Raw genomic sequence first — 17,797 nt, 5'->3', positions numbered from 1 at the left:
GCCTGGAGTCAGGAGGACTTATCTTCCTGAGTTTAAATCTGGCCTCAGATACTTACTAACTGTGTGACCCTGGGCAAGTCACTTAACCCCATTTGCCTCAGTTTCCTTATCTGTAAAATGAGCTGGATTGACATTGAATACAATGCCATCTTCATACGATAGCATGCTTCCTCTACTATGGGTCAGTTTAAATTCAACCCAACTTTCAGGTCCCACATCTTTGATAGAATCTCTTCTGATTCCAACCTCTAGTCTATAGCCATCTCTAGCCAGGTCTATTTCTGCCCCGTCCCTCCAATTTCTATCACACTACTCCAATAATACTTCAATCATCTTGTATGTCCATCCAATTTCTCTACTTAGATAAATAATTCCTGGAGAACACAGGACCCTACCATGAAAGGCAGCATGATTTAACTGAAAGAGAATTGAACTTGCAATCAGAAAAGGTTTGGGTTCCAATCCTTCTTCTGCCACTTAGGAACTGTGTGATCTGAGCAATTATTCAGAATTTATTGACTACCTACAGCAAAGTATCTTAATGGATAAGAGCTTTTGTCCTTGAGTCAGGAAGACAATAGTTTGAATCCTGCCTCAGACACTTACTAGCTGTATGGCCCTGGGCAAATCACTTAACCTCTGTTTGCCTCAGTTTCCTCATCTGTATAATGAAGGGGTTGGATTCAGTGGTTTCTCTTCTACCCCTAAATCTATGATCTCATGGTCCTATTGCTAGGTTCTGTCCCTGCCCTTATGGAGCTAACTCATTGGAACAGACAATGTATAAGGATATACAAAATATTGACAAAATAAATAGAAGGTGATGGGAGGGAAGAAACACTTGCAATTCAGAGGATCAGACTCAGGGGATTAAGAGTCAAATCATTTAACCTCTTTTTGAACCTTAGTTTCTCCATTTCTCTAAAATCTGACTGCAGTGTAGTAGCACTTAATGCTTGCTGATTATTCGATTGTTGTGAGAATTATATGAGATATTGATATGTTGTCTCTCCCATTAGAATCTAAGCTTTTTAGGGGCAGGAACCACTTATGCCTTTATATTCCCAGCTCTTCCACAGTGCCTGCACATAGGAAGCATGTAATAAAAGCTTGTTGACTGACTATGTAATGCATTTTGCAGACTTTTAAAATGCTCTACAGATTGTCACTGAATTTCCTTTATGTTTTGTAAACTTTCCACCACCCTGGACAGGCACATAGTAGGCCATCAATCAATATTTGTCATTTGAGTGATTCAGTTCCCTTCCCTTCTGGGTACTTGTGGTTCCTGTTACCTGAAGCTGAAAGTCATTAGGTCCCTCTGGAAGGCTAGGGAGTGTTACCTTGGCTTCCTCTGTCTGCTGAACTGTATTCTCAGCTTATGTACTGGGAAGACTGTTCCTGGTGGGGGTGGGGAGAGAGAGAGAGAGAGAGAGAGAGAGAGAGAGAGGAGAGAGAGAGAGCGCGAGGGTACTTGTCAGTTCTTGGGTAAATGAGCATTTTCCTAACCAGCTCCTCACCCTTCTCCTTAGCGCTGGCATCGCAGTGGGATTCTATGGCAATGGAGAGACCAGCGATGGGATCCACCGGGTCACATATTCCCTTCGCCATGCAAACCGCACTGTGGCTGGAGTCCAGGATCGGGTAAGTTGGGAGAAGAATGGGCCTGGGAACTGGCTGTAAGGTTGATGGAGAGAGCCAAGAGAAGACGCCATCTTTTTAGGGCTCTTCAGCTCATCCTTCTGCACTCTGGCCTTCAGAGCGAGGCTTGCCGTGGCCTTGGGGAGAGAGAGTTTGCTGTATTCTTTCTTCCTATTCCCAAGAAACCTCATGCTGAGTGCTACAATTTGCTGTGTGTATATGTTTGTGTGTGTGTTGGGGGGGTGCATGTGTGGGAATGGGTGGGATGTATGAGGGGGATGCAGAGAAGTGAGGTTTAGAGCGTGTTTGGGTAAGAGTAGGGGGAGATTTGGTTTTGTGTGGGGGGAGAAAAGGGTTTTGTGGGGTGTGTGTGTGTGTGTGTAATGGAGAGACAGGTGGAAATTATTATATTATAATAATAGTATAATTATAATGGAAATAATAAAATATATAATATATATATCTATAACATCATAGACTATATTGTATTAATACATTGCATATTATATAGTTGTATGATATATAGTAGTATAATTATTATAATGGAAAGAATAACATAATGGGAAAAGGAGTGACTCTAACTAAAATTAAGGGTCTAGGTTCAAATCCCATCCTTGATTCTTCCTACCTGTATGACTTTGTACAAATCACTTAACCTTTACAAGTGTCAGTTTCCTCACTGTAAAACGAGAGGATTGGACTCAGTCACCTTAGAGGTATTTTCTAGCTCCAGGTCCGTGATCCTATGGTCTGTGAAGGGAAGAAAAGGCAGAGTGGAAGAGACAGAGGTAGATTTGCATATGTAGGGGGGAAAGGGGAAGGATATGTGTGTGTATAAGAGAGGTGGCAGTTGTCTATGTGAGAGGGAAAGTTTTGTGTGGATGTCAGAGAGAGAAGAGGAGGGGTGGGAATAAGGTGGGTGTGGGTGTTAAAGCAACAGCTTCTGGTTAACACTCCTGAGAAAAGTGACAAGACCAGAATTTTGCCTTTTCAGTACGCAGAGGAGACCTTTAATGAGTTGCTTTGTTAACATTATCTGAATAGCAGATCTTATGGTTCACCTCTCCTTGGGTCCCTGTCAGCATATCTGGAGTTTCTGGATTGGGGTAGGGGTGGAGGGCTTCCATGTTTACCTCTGAGCTGTTACTGACTTCTAGATGAGGCGAGTGATCACTCCCCTCCTCCCAGGGACCTCTGAATGGAAGAATGTTCAAGTTGGACAGAAAAGAACACTGACCCTAGAGTTGAAGGAGCTGAGTTTGAATCTAGCTTCTGATATGTGCAGCTTGTATGACCTTGGGCAGCTCACTTAACCTAAGCCTCAGTTTCCTTATCTGTAAAATGAGGGTGTTGGACTAGATGGCTTCCTTCGAACCTGGGTTCAAGTCCTGTCTCTGATGATTACCACATCTGTGACTTTGGGCGGGTCCCCCTCTCTGAGCTTCAGCTGTTGTTCGGTTGTTTTCAGTTGTGTCCGACTCTTCATGACCCCATTTAGGGTTTTCTTGACAAAGATACTCCCATTTCCTTCTCCAGCTCATTTTACAGATGAGGAAACTGAGGCAAACAGGGTTAAATGACTTGCCCAGGTTCACACTACTAGTAAGTGTCTGAGGTCGGATTTGAACTCAGCTCTTGCTGATTCCAAACCTTGTGCTCTATCCACTGTGCCACCTAGCTGTCCTGAGCTTCAGCTACCCTCACCTACAAAATGAGGGATTGGATTAAAATGGTTTTTGAGGTTCCTTTCAGCCCCAGATCTATAATCTTATATGATCTTATTTAATCTGGGTTCAAATCCCTCCTCTGATTCTTACTGTATTTGTGACCTTGGGCAATTCACTTTACTTTCATCAGCCTCAATTTCTCTGTCTTTAAAATGGGGGAGAGGGTTGTACTCAGTGGCCTCTGAGATCCCCTTCATCTTTCTCATCCTATGACTTCAAGATTAGCTAAAATAACCCCCTTCATGTGAGGAAGCTATGTCTTAGGGAGAAGTGATTTACCCAAAGACACAAAATCCGCTGTTCTTTCTGCCAACAGCTAATAATAGCTAGCATTTACATAGCAGTTTGAGGTTTGCAAAGCACTTCAAATATTATGTCATTTTCTCTTCACAACAATCCCAGGAAATAGGTGCTATTATTAGCTCCATTTTACAGATAAGGCATACTTGTCCAAGGTCACCCAGCTAGTAAGTATCTGAGGCTAGATTTGAACTCAGGTCATCTTGTAAATCTCATAAAGTGGGGCAGCTAGGTGGTGCAGTGGATAGAGCACCGGCCCTGAAGTCAGGAGGACCTGAGTTCAAATCCAGCCTCCGACCAACCGCTTGACATGTACTAGCTGTGTGACCCTGGGCAAGTCACTTAACCCCAACTGACTAAAAAGAAAAAAAGAAAGAAAGAAAAAAGAAAAGAAAATCTTGTAAAGTGGCTTGTTCAGGGTTACCCATCTAGCACCTGAGGCTAGATTTGAACTCAGATCTTCTTGACTCCAAGTCCAGCACTTTATCTACTGCTCTACCTAGTTGCCTCACTCCAGTCCCATTCCTTCATAAAGTAAAAGATAACGATTTCCCAGTTTCTCAAATTGACTTCTTCAATCAATACCAAAACTATTGGTATCCTCTTTCTAAATAAAATACCCCCTTGGACAGGTAACATGCTAAATTTCTAAAATTTGCCCCCCAGGACCTGCTCTATCATACCTTTCCCCACTTCACTGCCCATCCAGAGCTCATCATCCACTCCATCCTCTCTCTCCCTGATCTGTTTGCCCTGATTTCTTCTCCTCAGGTGACGGACACTACAATGGCCCTCAATCAGACAGTGGAGACCAGTCTTCAGACCCTGGAGAAGCTCTACACAAAACATACCGATTATCTGCACATCGTCCAGAAACTCCAGGGGCTTCTGTATGACTTGGTTCGGCAGACCACAGAGATCCCCTTTTGGAAGAACAACGCGGTGTCCCTGGAGGATCTGGCCGTTCAGGTTGATCTCTATGATTGGTATAGGTAAGAATAGCTTCTCTTCAGCTTTGGCTCAGACGGGCTCGGAAGTTAAAGCGGCTTCTCTGTGAGGTCTGTTTTCCTCTACCAGGCTGGCTTTGGGCATCAGTAACACTGATGTCCTTTCTTGTTTTTGGTTTATTGAGTGGGGGCTAGGAAAAATTTCTGGATGGGTAGAAGCAGAGAGTCAGGAGAGAGTTGGAAGCAGTGGGACCAGGGAGAGAGGGGGCAGGATGGGCGTTGACCCCAGCAGCCTCAGTGTGGGCATGGGAATGGGGTCGCTGCTTTGGAAGGGGATTAAGGTCTGGGAACCAGGGAGGATAGAGCCAGAGAAGAGGTCTCATCTCTTTCATTTTCTTCAGCTCTCTGTTCTGAGCACTGCTTACCTATACATGCGCAGTCCAATTTTGTCTTCTAAGCTACACACTCTTCTTGTCCACGCTGGGCATGACAACCTTATGGGATGAACTCAGTCCTAGGAAACCTCTAGCTTGGTTGGAACAGCCGGCCTCTATTTCTGCTTGGTTCTCTGTCCTCTGATGGAAATTATTTCTCTGCTGAAAGTGTTGAGCACCAGGATGGAGCCTAAGCCCTGGGAAGATCAGTCTTCTCTTGTGTTCTAATGACTTGGAGATTCAAAATGTTTTGCTGTCAGAGGTCAGAGGAGTAGGCCTAGTGTGATGTGAGGGATATTTGGCAAAGTATCTGCTTATAAAGATCTCTCCCACTGAAGCCCAAAATTCATTTTTTAAAAACAATTTATTTTGAATTTAGCAAGTACCAAATAAAATGGGCATTTTGATATACACTGTTGTTGTTCAGTAGTTTTTCAGTCATGTGTGACTCTTCATGAGCCCATTTGGGATTTTCTTGCAAAGATACTGGAATGGTTTACCATTTACTTCTTCAGCTCATTTTATAGATGAGCAACTGAGGCAAACAGGGTTAAGTGACTTGCCCAGGGTCACACAGCTAGTAAATGTCAGAGGCCAGATTTGAACACAGGAAGATGCGTCTTCCTGAGTCCAGGCCTGACACTCTGTCTGCTGCACCACCGAGCTGCCTTCCAGATGCATAGTAGAACAGAAAAAGAGGATTGTACATAAGACTTCAGATCTTTGTTGTGTACATTTTTTTTAATTAAGTACATAAGAAGTTCAAGAGCAGCTAGGTGGTGTAGTAGATAAAGCACTGGGCTTAGAATCCAAAAGACTCCTATTCATGAGTTCAAATCTGGCCTCAGATGCTTCCTAGCTGTGTGACCCTGGGAAAGCCATTTACCCTTGTTTGCCTCAGCTCCTCATCTATAAAATGATCTGAAAAGGAAACGGCAAACTTTGCCAAGAAAACCCCAAAATGGGGTCAGGAAGAGTTGGACGTGACTGAAACAGCTCAATAACAGCAACAACAATAAGTTCAAACCTGTAGCTTTCAAAGCTGGCTTACTTTTGGCCTTCCTTCTGTTCTTTTCTCTGCATGGAAATTTGCTATTTAGACCCTCAGTCCATGGACTCCTTAGGGGTCTGTGGATAGATTTCAAGGCGAATGTGAATTCGGATGGGAAAAAAAAATTACGTTTTTCCCACTACACTTGGTTTCCTTTGTAATCCTATGTATTTTGTTTTATGTATTTAAAAACCTTAATCTGAGAAAGGATCTGTAGGCTTCATCAGACTACCAAAAGGGTCTATATCACAAAAAAAGGTTAAGAACCTCCAATTAACACAGTCATTCCTTAGGATGAAGAAAACTCTTGATATCCTCTTTTAAAATGAAAATACCCTCTTGAAGGGATAACATGCTAGGTTTCTGAAACTTTAGTGTAAAATTAAGGTTGCCACCTTTTTCTCCTATTACTGGAAATAGGGTCTGGAAGGAATAGGAGTTAGAAAAAGGAAAGAGAAGAAGGGGTGGGAAGGGAAGTTCTAGTTTTGGAATGGAGTGGGGCTGTCCCATGTTGAGACAGAAAAACTGGGAAGAAATGCAGTCAGTCACTCTTGAAGTTGGCATATTTGTCTTGGCTCATACAGGCTGTTGGTAGCCTCTCTCTCAGCAATGCTTGTGTTCTCAGAAGGCCTGTACCTGTCTGCTTCCTTGTCCTCAGGTGGCTGGGGTACCTGGGCCTCCTCCTTTTTGATGTCTTGATCTGTTTGCTCGTGCTCTTTGGACTCATCCGGAACTCCAAGGCCATCCTAGTAGGGTATGTCCTGGGGAGCCTGAAATGAAGCTCAGCAGAGTGGGGGTGGGAAGGTGTCTGCCGGTGGGTGGAGAGAAGGCTGTGGACTGCTTTGACCTCACCAGCCAATTACTTTTCATCAGGCCCCAGGATGATCCCATCTACTAAAGGGACCGACTGCCAGATACCTAGCATCTTATGAGAGTCTTCCGCTCAGAGAGATTATAGAAAAGAAATTCCAACTCAGACAGATTATAGAAAAGAAATTCCAATAAAGACATTCTCTTGGGACTCAGTTGAGTTTTATGATTGGAAAAGATGTTTCCCTAAGAGCAGGAGTTCCCTAACCTGGAGTCTGTGAACTTGTTTTTAAAAATATTTTTATAACTGTATTTCATTGTAAGTGGTTATCTTTGTAATCCCTATATATTAACAACTTAAAATCCAACCAATTCCCTTTGGTTCTTTAGTGGAGATTGGGGAATCCCAGTCACTCCAGGTACACTGGGGAGGAAGATCTATCAGTCTAGGACCATAAATGTCAGAACAAGAAGAAACCTTAGAGATCAACTGTTGTAACTATCACTTCCTGTGTTTTTAAAAAATATTTTTATTGATACTTTTTTGTTTTTCTACCTCCCCTTCATTTCTGAAGATACTCCTGCCCCACAACCCATCAGACCCTCCCTTTGAACAGAAATGTATTAAGAAAAGGGCTGGGGGGCGGAGTTGGGGGAGTTGGGGGGCAATGGGTATGGGGAGGGAGGAGGGTAAGTGAGGTCAGCAAAACCAACTGGCAGAACTCAACCATGTCTGAGAGCAAAGGTATTATTTCACACCTGTCGTCTCCCATCTCTAAAAGAAGTAACCCCCTTATTTTATAGAAAAGGAAACAGACCAAGCGAGATTGTGGGTCCCCAGCATGCTGTGAATTCTTCCTGGCCCACAGGTTCAGATCTCAGCACGGTTGTGAGCCCACAGTGCTGAGCTGCTTTTTGTTGGAAAGGACAGAAAGGTTTCTTGCATGGGAGACTGTACTGCACTCTAGACATAATAGAATTGGAGGTTTAGGTTTTGAGTCCAGGGTTTTTTGTTTGTTTGTTTTGTTTTTTAACTAAAGAGATCGATACCATCTGCTTGAAATACTTGTGTTTGTAAAGCACTTTTCACGTATCTTAATGTATCGGATCCTCACCATATTCTTAGGAAGATTAGGGTTAGGGACTAGGCCTGGGATTTAACTGGAACTCACTACTAGGTGAGGAACTCCTTCTACTAGTATTAATTGGCATCTTCTTTGCAATTTATTGTTTTAGAGAGTTGTCTGAGGCACCCTGAAGTTAAGTGATTTGCCAGGGTCACACAGTCAATATTGTCAGAGAAGGGATTTGAACTCAGGTCTTCCTAGCTCCAAGACTGGCTCTATGCCCTATGACCTCCCTGTCTTGCTAGAGGAGGGACAAGAATCCATCCCCAAGCTCTTTCTACTAGATTTCCTCTTCAGTGGAATGTAAGCTCCTTGAGGGCGGTGATTTTTTTCTTTAAAATATAGAGTGCTTATTTTTTGTCTTTGTAGCACAGTGCTTTTTTTTTTCTTCCTTAGGCAGTTGGGGTTAAGTGACTTGCCCAGGGTCACACAGCTAGTAAGTGTCCACCTAGCTGCCTGTAGCACAGTGCTTTGAAACACACTGTAGGCCCTTAATGTTTGAAATGAGTGTAATTGAAAATCCTCCCTTCTTTTCTGTTTCCTAATGGGTACCTGTGAACTAGGGCTGGAAGCTTTGAATGCCATGTCTCCAGAACCTTAGCAGGTCATAAGTAGCTTGTGACCTGAAAAAAGGAGAAAGCTTGAAAGATGGCTGCACCACCTCCTCCCATTTCCACCTCATTTTAAAACTGGGTTTTACCCTAGGGGAAGTAAATGAAATATATGGAGGTCTCTGAGCCCGGTCTGAAGAGATACTCATCGTTTTGGCACTGTGGCTCTCTCCTTTTCCTGTTCCACGTATCTGCCATCCTGTAGTCAGCAGCATTTCCTTTTTGGCCAAATGCCTCTAAGTACAGTGAATCACTCTGGTAGCCACCAAGAACTTCGTAAGCAAGCAGAGTTTTGTGCAGCTGTTTTGGCAGAAGCTAAGATTTTGCCTTGGGGTTTGAAAAGGGTGTGTCTCATGCAAACTACAGCTGCCCCCAACAATGGGAAATGAGGTCACAGACAGCCTTTTGAGGGTAACATTTTAGAAAGGGAATGGGAACAGAATTCTGGCTGCTCCCAATTCCTCCAGGCCATAAAGTCTAGGCTGGAGCATGGCCCAGCTGTGGACAGTTGGAATCTGCAGCATTGGCTGGGGTAAACCAGGGATTGCCTTCCCTATCCCCATGCCACTGGGGAGCAGAAGGTTGCTTAAGCTAGGTTGGGGAGTAGGACTGAGCATAGAGGACAAGCTAGCTTCTCTGAACCAGGTGCTGGTTCTGACTATGGCCAGAGCTTACTATGTGAGAATTCTTAGTGAAGCCAAATTCCCTAGCGATCCAAGCCTCTGATAAGTAAAGCTCCCATTTCCTATTACTCCAGCCACTGCCAGGAGTCAAGATTTTTATTTCCTACTTATCCCCACATTTGGGAAGTCATTCCAGTTGAAGTAGTTGGGTGGGGAACTATAGCTGTCAGTGGGTCAAGGGGGTGTGGGACTCTCTTGACATGTCATGTCCTCTTCTTTCCCTTTAGAGTGTGTTTGCTGGGTGTGCTAGCCTTGGTCATCAGCTGGGGATCCCTGGGGCTAGAGCTGGCAGTCTCAGTGGTAAGTGACTCTGATGCTAAAGTCACCTTCCTTTCCCCTAATTTCCACTCTGAGGCTAGCTACAATGCTACAATCTGGTGGAAAGTTGGAAATACTCTCCCTACACTCAGATCTCTCCAGCTTTCTGTCACAGGGTCTGAAATTCTACCACTTATGAATCATTGCTTAGGGTGGCCCCTTCACAAATCCCCAAGAGAGGCAAGCACATTTATACATGTAACAGTGTGAATTCATGTAGCAGGTTGTTTTCCGCCCAGGGACAGCTAAGTAAAATCTGGGCCTGAGATGTGAGGACCCTTACTTCCAAGGCCCCTGCTCCATTTTTGGTGGTAATCTATAGCATCTTCATTACCTTCCTTCCTCTCCCTCTAGGGTTCCAGTGACTTCTGTGTGGACCCTGATACCTACGTGACTAAGATGGTAGAAGATCACTCAGTACTTGGTGCAGGTAAGCTGACTCCATGAATGCCAACATGTCCCATAGGGGTCAGATATCCAGCTGAAGAAAGGAGCTGAAGAGGTTCTGCCCATGGTAGGTAGCTCAGAGTTTACATGAAAGCCTTTGTACTAGTGTGCCTGCCCTTGTCGATGAGGAATATATTCCTTGGTAATGTAGAAAAGGGTCTGGAGGGAGGAGGGGAGCTGGAATGAGTGTTGGCATTTGAACTAATGAGCCGTTGACATTTTTTGAATTTGAGTGAGCTGATATGACAGGTAAGAGGCAGTGTGGTATATTAGCAAGAAAGCTGATCTTGGTGTTAGGAAGACTTAGGGTTCGAGGCTCCAAACAACTCTCTAAGACATGTTATTTTTTAAACTTTTTTGTGTGTGTCATGGAACGCTTTGGTTGAAATGAATGAGTGAAGCCTATGGACCGTATCTTACAATAATGTTATTAAATGCATAAAATAAAAGATTGTGGAACTCAGGTTAAGAACCCTTTCTCTTAAAAAAAAAAGACAAAAATAACCCTTCTATCAAATTCTCAGGTGTGGAGCAGTTGTATATTTGCGTTGGTAAAATGAGCTACCTATTGAAATGAAATTACAGGTCCAGTTCATTTTCTGAGCCTCTGTTGTGTTGGAAGGGAAGGAAAAAAATGGAATGAGATTGGTGTTTGCTCTTGGGCCGTGTGTCCTCTACTTTCAAAGGACACCTGAAACAACTACAGATCAATACATGGCACTGTGTAATCAAGTCCCCCATTGTTCAGTTCTGACTGTGATAATTCTACGACCTCTGAGATGAGAGGTCATTGTGACCTGGGATTAAAAGGCAAGGCTTCAGGGAAATGTCTGAAAGCATCATCTGAAAACATCTTAAAAGTGCTTTTATCATCTTTTATCTTGTTTGGTCCTCAGAGTATTCCTTTTTCTGTAAGGCTAAGCAAGTGCCGCCATTTTACAGATGCGGAAACTGAGGTCTCCAGAGGTGAAACAGCTTCAAGTTAAGGTGGGAGTGAGGATGGGAACCCAGGCCCAGGCTCCTTCTACTAGAGTAATCTGACTCTTCTTCTTTCCCCTTCCCCCTTCTGTCCCATTCCTAGAACCATAGAATTAGCTCTGGAAAGGTGTTTAGATATCAACTAGTATAATCTCCATATTTTACAGATGAGGAAGATGAAGCTTGCTCACACAGGAGTGAGCTTCAGAGATAGAATTTGAACATGTTCTCTGCTTCCAGGGCCAGAGAACTTATTACTATACCTAACTGCCTACCTCATTTGCTAATTATCATCTGACAACTAGGCTTGGAGGCATTGTAGGAGGAGATAAGCATTTATTAATCACCTACTACGTACCAGGCACTTTACCAGGACTAAGCACTTTACAAATATTACCTCATCTTATCCTCACAAGAACGCTGGGAGGTAGATGCTATTATTATCCCCATTATACAAGGGGGAGCAGAAGTTAGGTGATTTGCCCAGGTAAGTATTTGAGGCCAGATCTGAATTCAGTCCCAGTCTCCTAATCACTCCAGTACCTAGCTGCCTCATTTTACCTGGGTCTTTATGGATGGGGTAGAATTTGTATAGGTAGGCAGAGATGGAGGATTGGAGAAGGCACACCAGGCAGAAGGATTATCACGAGTCAAGTTTAAAGCCAGAATTCACAACGAGTGACCAGGTTTGTAGGATCTCAGGCCTAAATGTTGCTAACTTGCTACTTGTGACATTGGATGTGACATTTAATCTCTGGTCTTCAGCATCCTCATCTGTAGGTAAAATGGAAGAAGACTTAGACTAGATGATAATTGAAGGTCCTTTTCATCTCTGAATCCTATGATATGCCTAGGAGCTCAGGACTCTTGTGATGAGGAAGGAAGGACATCTGTGCTCTGAAGGATGCTGTCTCTTTTCCCAGTATCATAAGGGAAAGGGCCATATGGTACCATGGAACTCTCTCCACTGCATTTTGGCAGGAGTGAGACCAATATTTCCTAACTATTGTGGGAAGGACAGTTGGAATCCAAGAGCCCTGAGCAGTCACTAGAACCCTGAATGAACCTTGATTTCAGGTTTTTCCAATCTAGAAGTGACCCAGCTGAGATTAAGTCTCCCTGGCACAGGGGGTAGGAATGGAGAACTGGTCTTTAGAGGTCCAGTATGAAGAGTCTGTGATCCTGGTGGGAAAAAGGAGGCTTTAGCAGGGCGGATAGCAAGATGTCTGGGCCAAAGGGTTCTGGTGTCCTGGTGGATGGCTCGAAGGAGGAGGTGAGACTAAAAATCAATGTTGATGTCTCTGGGCTCCTGCTTGCTATGGAAACTCTATCCTGATAGTAAATGTCCTATATATTACCTATGGTAAAATGCTTTATAAGTTACATGCTGGAAGTAGGAAACGCTGGTTGCTTTGTAAAAAGGGGCATTAGTGTTGGGATTCGGTGATACTGAGCCTGGTCCATAGAAGATGTTACAGACTTGAAGCAAGAGAGATAACCGGGGGACAGTACCTTGAGAAGAAAGGGAGCAGCTTCTGAAAAAGGGAGGAGGCAACTAAGAAAACACCAGATTAGAAAGTCATAGGAGCTAGGTCCTTGTTCCCAGTTGTGTTGCTTCGACGTACATTCCTTTGTTTCTCTGGACCTTAGTTTCTCATTTATGAAAATGAGGAGATTTGCCAGATCATAGCCTAAATCTCTTTCATTTCTAACATTTTATGATTCCAAGATTTTTAAAAAGAGTTAAGGAGGGCAAGAAATAAAAGTGAGGAGAAGGGGAAAATTAGAGTACTCTCCCGTTGTTTCTCGCCATCCTAGTTACTTTGCTGGTGGTGAGTGGATGATCCAGCCAGTAAAGGAGTGAATAGGGGCCTGGTGGCCCATCTCCCTTGCTGGTAGGGAAGCACAGCCCGGATGATGCTAATGCATAAAGGAGGGCTCTTTTAGGAGTGCTCAGCCTTTCCCACTCAAGGGACTGCTTCTTTCTCCCTCCCTCATCTCTTTTTTGGATATCGACTCATTTCTTTGTGACAGGATACTGGTTAAGTATCTGGAGAAGCTAGTGGAGGAAGGGAGTGGGTGTGTGTGTGAGACCTAGGGATGAGTAGTCCTTTATCATGCCTCACCCACTCAGGATCACAGGCTTAGAGCCAGAAGGGGACATCAGAGGCTAGCCAGTCCTACCCTCTTGTTTTACAGATGAGGAAACTGAGGCACAGAGAGACCAGAAGTGATTTCCCCAAGAGCACATAGGTAAAGGCTTTGCACCAAGCTCACATTCTTTCCGTCGCTCCACAGTCCTGTTAGGCAAGGTCCCAAATGACATCATGTGAGTAGAAGATTACCCTTTGCCATTCATACAGCATGGTACAGTGGAGATTGGGCTGGACTTGGAATCCTTTGGGCCAGAGTGTGAATCCTGGCTCAGCTGTTTACTGCCTGTGTGACCTTGGGAAAGGTCACTTAACTTTTCTGGGACTTGGTTTCCTCCTTTGTAAAATGACAGCGTTGGATGGCTTCTGAAGCCCCTTCCAAGCTCTAAAATCTATGTCCCTATGTTTGTGCCAAAGGAGATATTATATGTAAAGTTGACTTTGCCAGCCTTAAAGGGTTTATAGGAATTTGAGCTAGTATTATTGTTATTGTTATTCACTGGTGGGGGACAGTCAGTTGTACAGTGTATGTGGACTAGTGAACACATGTGGGGTGGAAATGCTGGATTTTTATTTACAAGGTTCCTCTAAGGCAGGTCAGATGTATGCTACAGGGCAGTCACATGCAAATGTATGTCTCTCTGGCCGTTTCATTGATAACTAGCCCTGATTCTCAGCTAGTTTGGGGCTGTTTCCTCTGCCCTGTAGCAGAGCAGGCAAGGTTTCAGAGACTTAACCTTGACTATGGGATTCCATGAACAAAAGCATTAGGGACAGCTGGAGGTCTGCTTTCCTTTCAGCTGCTTCTACTAATTGTCCAATAATGAGCCAGAATTAACGACCTTGAATTAATCTGATTTGGTCCACTATGGATGAACCCCCACCCTCTTTCCTTTTAGAGCTGACAGATTAATGTGTTTTGGGTTGATCTAAAAAAACCCAACAACCAAACCCCAAACCCTTTTCATCCTATTTTTGATCAGCTCCTCTACTGAGCCAGGTAACAGCTTAAGGCAAAGAGAAAAGTCTGTAAGCAGGCTGCCCCAGGGCGCGGGAGCCTCTGGCATGCCCTGAGCCTGCTTTCATCAGCCGAGGTGCCATTGTGATGAGCTGACCCAGTCCCTGTGTCCTGGTTTCCTGTTGCAAAATAAACACAAAGGTACAATGGGAGCCTTTATTTTATGGGCTTGGAGACTTATTTTCCAGCCTAATCAGTCATTTCCGTTGACAGTGTAGCAACTTTGTGGGTGATTTATTCAGTAAAATTGAACAGTTGGGCCCAGTGAGAGCTCAGAGAGCAGTTGTAAGGTGGGGCCTGATGTCTGTTGGGGTGGTCTTCTTCCATCCACTGTGACCTGACTTGGCCCCAGAGAAAGTGAGTGGCCACTTGGGAGAGAACTGTCCCCGCTCTGTTTCCACTGTCTGCCCAGAAGAGCATGAGAGCCTGGAGAGCAGCCCTTCCAGTCCCTATGTGGATGGTTGTTGAGATTCAGACTTTAGGCTGAGCTCTCTATAAGACTGGAATGTGGGGGTGGGGAGTGGAGAATGCTGCCCTGGGATCTCACTCTTCTCTTTCCTGGGGCAACCTCCTGCATCCCTTCCAACCCTGTGTCCTTGTCCTTGGAGCTGGAGAACATTCCCTCCTTCTCCCTCCTCCCTTCTATCACAGGGGCTGAGTGAGCTTTCATTCAAAACAATTAAGAGACCTTGTTTTGTCCAGGTCCTGGGCCTGGGCCAGGAGCTGTGGGGGAAAAACAAAGGATATATAATTGTTCTTTACCTAATGGATCTTATACTTTAATTAAAGAGATAGGGCATAGATATAGAAAAAGATATCTCTGTTTCTTAAAATTCCTAATTTCCTTCAAAATTTAGTTCAAAAGCCACATCCTACATTAAGTTTTCCGTTTCCTGTCTAGGTGTTAGTGACTTCCTACCCCCAAAATTGTTATTATTCAGACATTTTCAGTCATGACCCCATTTGGAGTTTTCTTGGCAAAGATAACTGGAGTGGTTCCTTCTTCAGCTTATTTGACAGATGAGGAAACTGAGGCAAACAAGAGTAAGTGACTCGACCAGTTCCACACAGCTAGTCAGTGTCTGAGGCTGAATTTGAACTCCGGTCTTCCTAACTCCATGCCTGGCCCCTCTACCCACACTGTGCTATCTAGCTGCCCTACCCCAAAATTTTAATCAGTTGTTTTTCAGTTGTGTCCGACTCTTTGTGACCCCCAAAAGTGACCTTGTATTTATTTTGTAGGAGAGGCAGTATGACATGTTAGATAGCTGGCCTTAGAGCCAGGAAAATATGGATTTGGGTCCTACTGTGAACACATTGGCCTACATCCCACCCTCTACTGCCAGTCACTTAACCTCATTGCTTTCTAGGCACCTCTCAGGTACCTAGTCACAGAGAAGGTGCCGATCTGCATTGGTAGAGGGACTTTCCTCCTCTGGGAGTTCTCTTTAATCAATGAACTTAGTCCCATTCCATATTCTCTATTTTTATACACTTATATGTGTACATGTTGTTTCATTTGCATCCTTATATCCTTTGCCTAGCACAGAATAGGTGCTTTGTAAATGCCTGGTTGATTACCTACATGCCCTTTCATGTGCTCAGGGGCCCAATCTCTCCTTCCCTCCTTTTTACTGCGGGCTGGGGGCTCAGCCAAGGCTTCCCAGAGGTTGATCAAGAAAGCAGCAGTAATATTAATTATGCTAATGATTCATATTTATATATCCCTTGAAGATTTGTCAAGTACTTCATATGTATCATCTCATGTACTGCTCCCAGCAGCTCTGGGGAGTAGGTACCGTCATTATCTCCATTCCACAGAAGTGGAAGTGGAGGCAAACATAGGTTAAGTGACTGGCCCAGAGCCATGTAGCTAGTGAGTGTCTGAAGTGAACTCAGCTCTTCCTGACTTCAAACCTAGTGCTCTATCTGCTGTGCTAGGCTGCTATTTGTCCAAGAGGACAGCTGATTCTGGTTGCTTTGAATAAAGCTAAAATGTAATCCCAGATAAGGGGCTGGGATGGCCCCTTAAAAAAAAAAAAGACAACTCCTAATAACCTCACCTCATAGATCTAGATCTGGAAGGGGCCTCAGACACCATCTAGTCCAACCCCTTCATTTTACATATGGGGAAACTGAGGCCCAAGGAGATTCAGTGATTTGTCTGAGATCAGACTGCCAAGAAACATTGGAGGCGAAATTTGAATCCAGGTAGGGCAGCTAGGTGGTACAGTGGATAGAATGCCAAGCCTGGAGTCAGGAAAACTCATCTTCCTGAGTTCAAATCTCACCTCAGACATTTACTAGCTGTGTGAACCTGGGCAAGTCACTTAACCCTGATTGTCTCAGTTTCTCATCTGTAAAATGGGCTGGAGAAGGAAATAGCAAACGACTCTTGTATCTCTGCCAAAAAAACCAACCAAACAAACAAAGCAAAACCAACCCAAAAAAACAAATGGGGTCACAGAGAATCAGGCAGACTGAAAACGACTGAACTTCTAACTGCTAAGCCAGATCTCTTTTCATTGAGCTGCGCAGACTGGGGGTGGGTGGAGAAGGAACAAACCCCCTAAAGGTAGAGGAAGTGATTGAAGCCTGAAAACTGACGAAGAGAATACATGAGACGGAGATACACTGAGGACAAATGAAGGAAGTCCAGTTTCACACAATGAATAGTCTCTTATAGAATTTGTTACACTGAGAGGCAGCACCCACCGAAAATAGAAATCCTACGTCACTCCAGCTGCAGCTTCCAGTCAGGGATATCTTTTAACGTATCTGGGTATTTTTCTTTTCCATGAGGTTTCATTGTAGGGGATGGCTCCTATTCAGCAGCAGCTGATACATGATTCTATTGATCATTGAGTTCAGAGGAAAGTTAGACAGTAAGTTAGATATGTTTCTGGATGAGAGACTTCATACATTCAAGAGGAACTAGAATGTTTGGGAAATGCTTCTGTAACCTTAGGAAGCTGACATCAGGATCCCAGGACCATAGATTTAGAGTAGGAATGGACCTCAGAAGCCATTCGGTCAAATGAGGAAGATGAGGAATCCTGTGCCCTTTCTGCTAAACTGCGTTGGACAGCCTTGTTCCTGCCTGCCCCCATTATGACGTTTAGCAATGATAGGAGGCATAGTGTGCATAAAGGGCTGGGTCTAGAACCCGAGTTCAAATCCAGCCTCAGACACTTACTAGCAGTGTGATGTTGGGTGAGTCGTTTAATTGCTGACTGCCTCCGTGTTCTTAACTACAAAATGGGAAAAGTAATAGCTCCCATCTCCCAGGGTGGTTGTGAGGATCAGAGGAGATAATACTTATAAAGTGCTTAGTGGAGTGCTTGACACATAGTAAGTGCTTAATAAATGTTTATTCCCTTTCTTCTTCCCCTGATAATGTCTCACATTTATATGGTATGTCCCAAAAGCTGCAGTACAGTTTTAAGTTTTAATAGCACTAAGACCACACAGTGGGAAGTTTTAAGGTTGACCGAGTGCCTTTTCTCACCAAAACAAAACAAAACAACCCTATTAGGTAGGTAAAATGGGTAT

At 44.1% G+C, this 17,797-nt stretch overlaps 1 protein-coding gene across 2 annotated transcripts in view; it reads left to right on the top strand.

Annotated features, from left to right (window-relative positions):
- The window catches only part of TTYH3 (tweety family member 3), a 241,389-nt gene that overhangs the window by 123,829 nt on the left and 99,763 nt on the right, over window positions 1-17,797 (top strand). For both annotated transcript variants that reach the window (XM_078152926.1, XM_020975229.2), the window contains exons 3-7: window positions 1,533-1,644; window positions 4,440-4,660; window positions 6,759-6,854; window positions 9,559-9,631; window positions 10,004-10,079. In XM_078152926.1, the coding sequence (XP_078009052.1) occupies window positions 1,533-1,644; window positions 4,440-4,660; window positions 6,759-6,854; window positions 9,559-9,631; window positions 10,004-10,079 (578 nt within the window). The remainder of the gene's footprint in view (window positions 1-1,532; window positions 1,645-4,439; window positions 4,661-6,758; window positions 6,855-9,558; window positions 9,632-10,003; window positions 10,080-17,797) is intronic.

The sequence above is a fragment of the Phascolarctos cinereus genome, unplaced genomic scaffold (genome assembly GCF_003287225.1).
Source record: "Phascolarctos cinereus isolate Bilbo 61053 unplaced genomic scaffold, phaCin_HiC Scaffold_4;HRSCAF=312, whole genome shotgun sequence".
In the NCBI taxonomy this organism is placed as follows: Eukaryota; Metazoa; Chordata; class Mammalia; order Diprotodontia; family Phascolarctidae; genus Phascolarctos; species Phascolarctos cinereus.
This window is presented reverse-complemented; position numbering and strand designations above follow the sequence as displayed.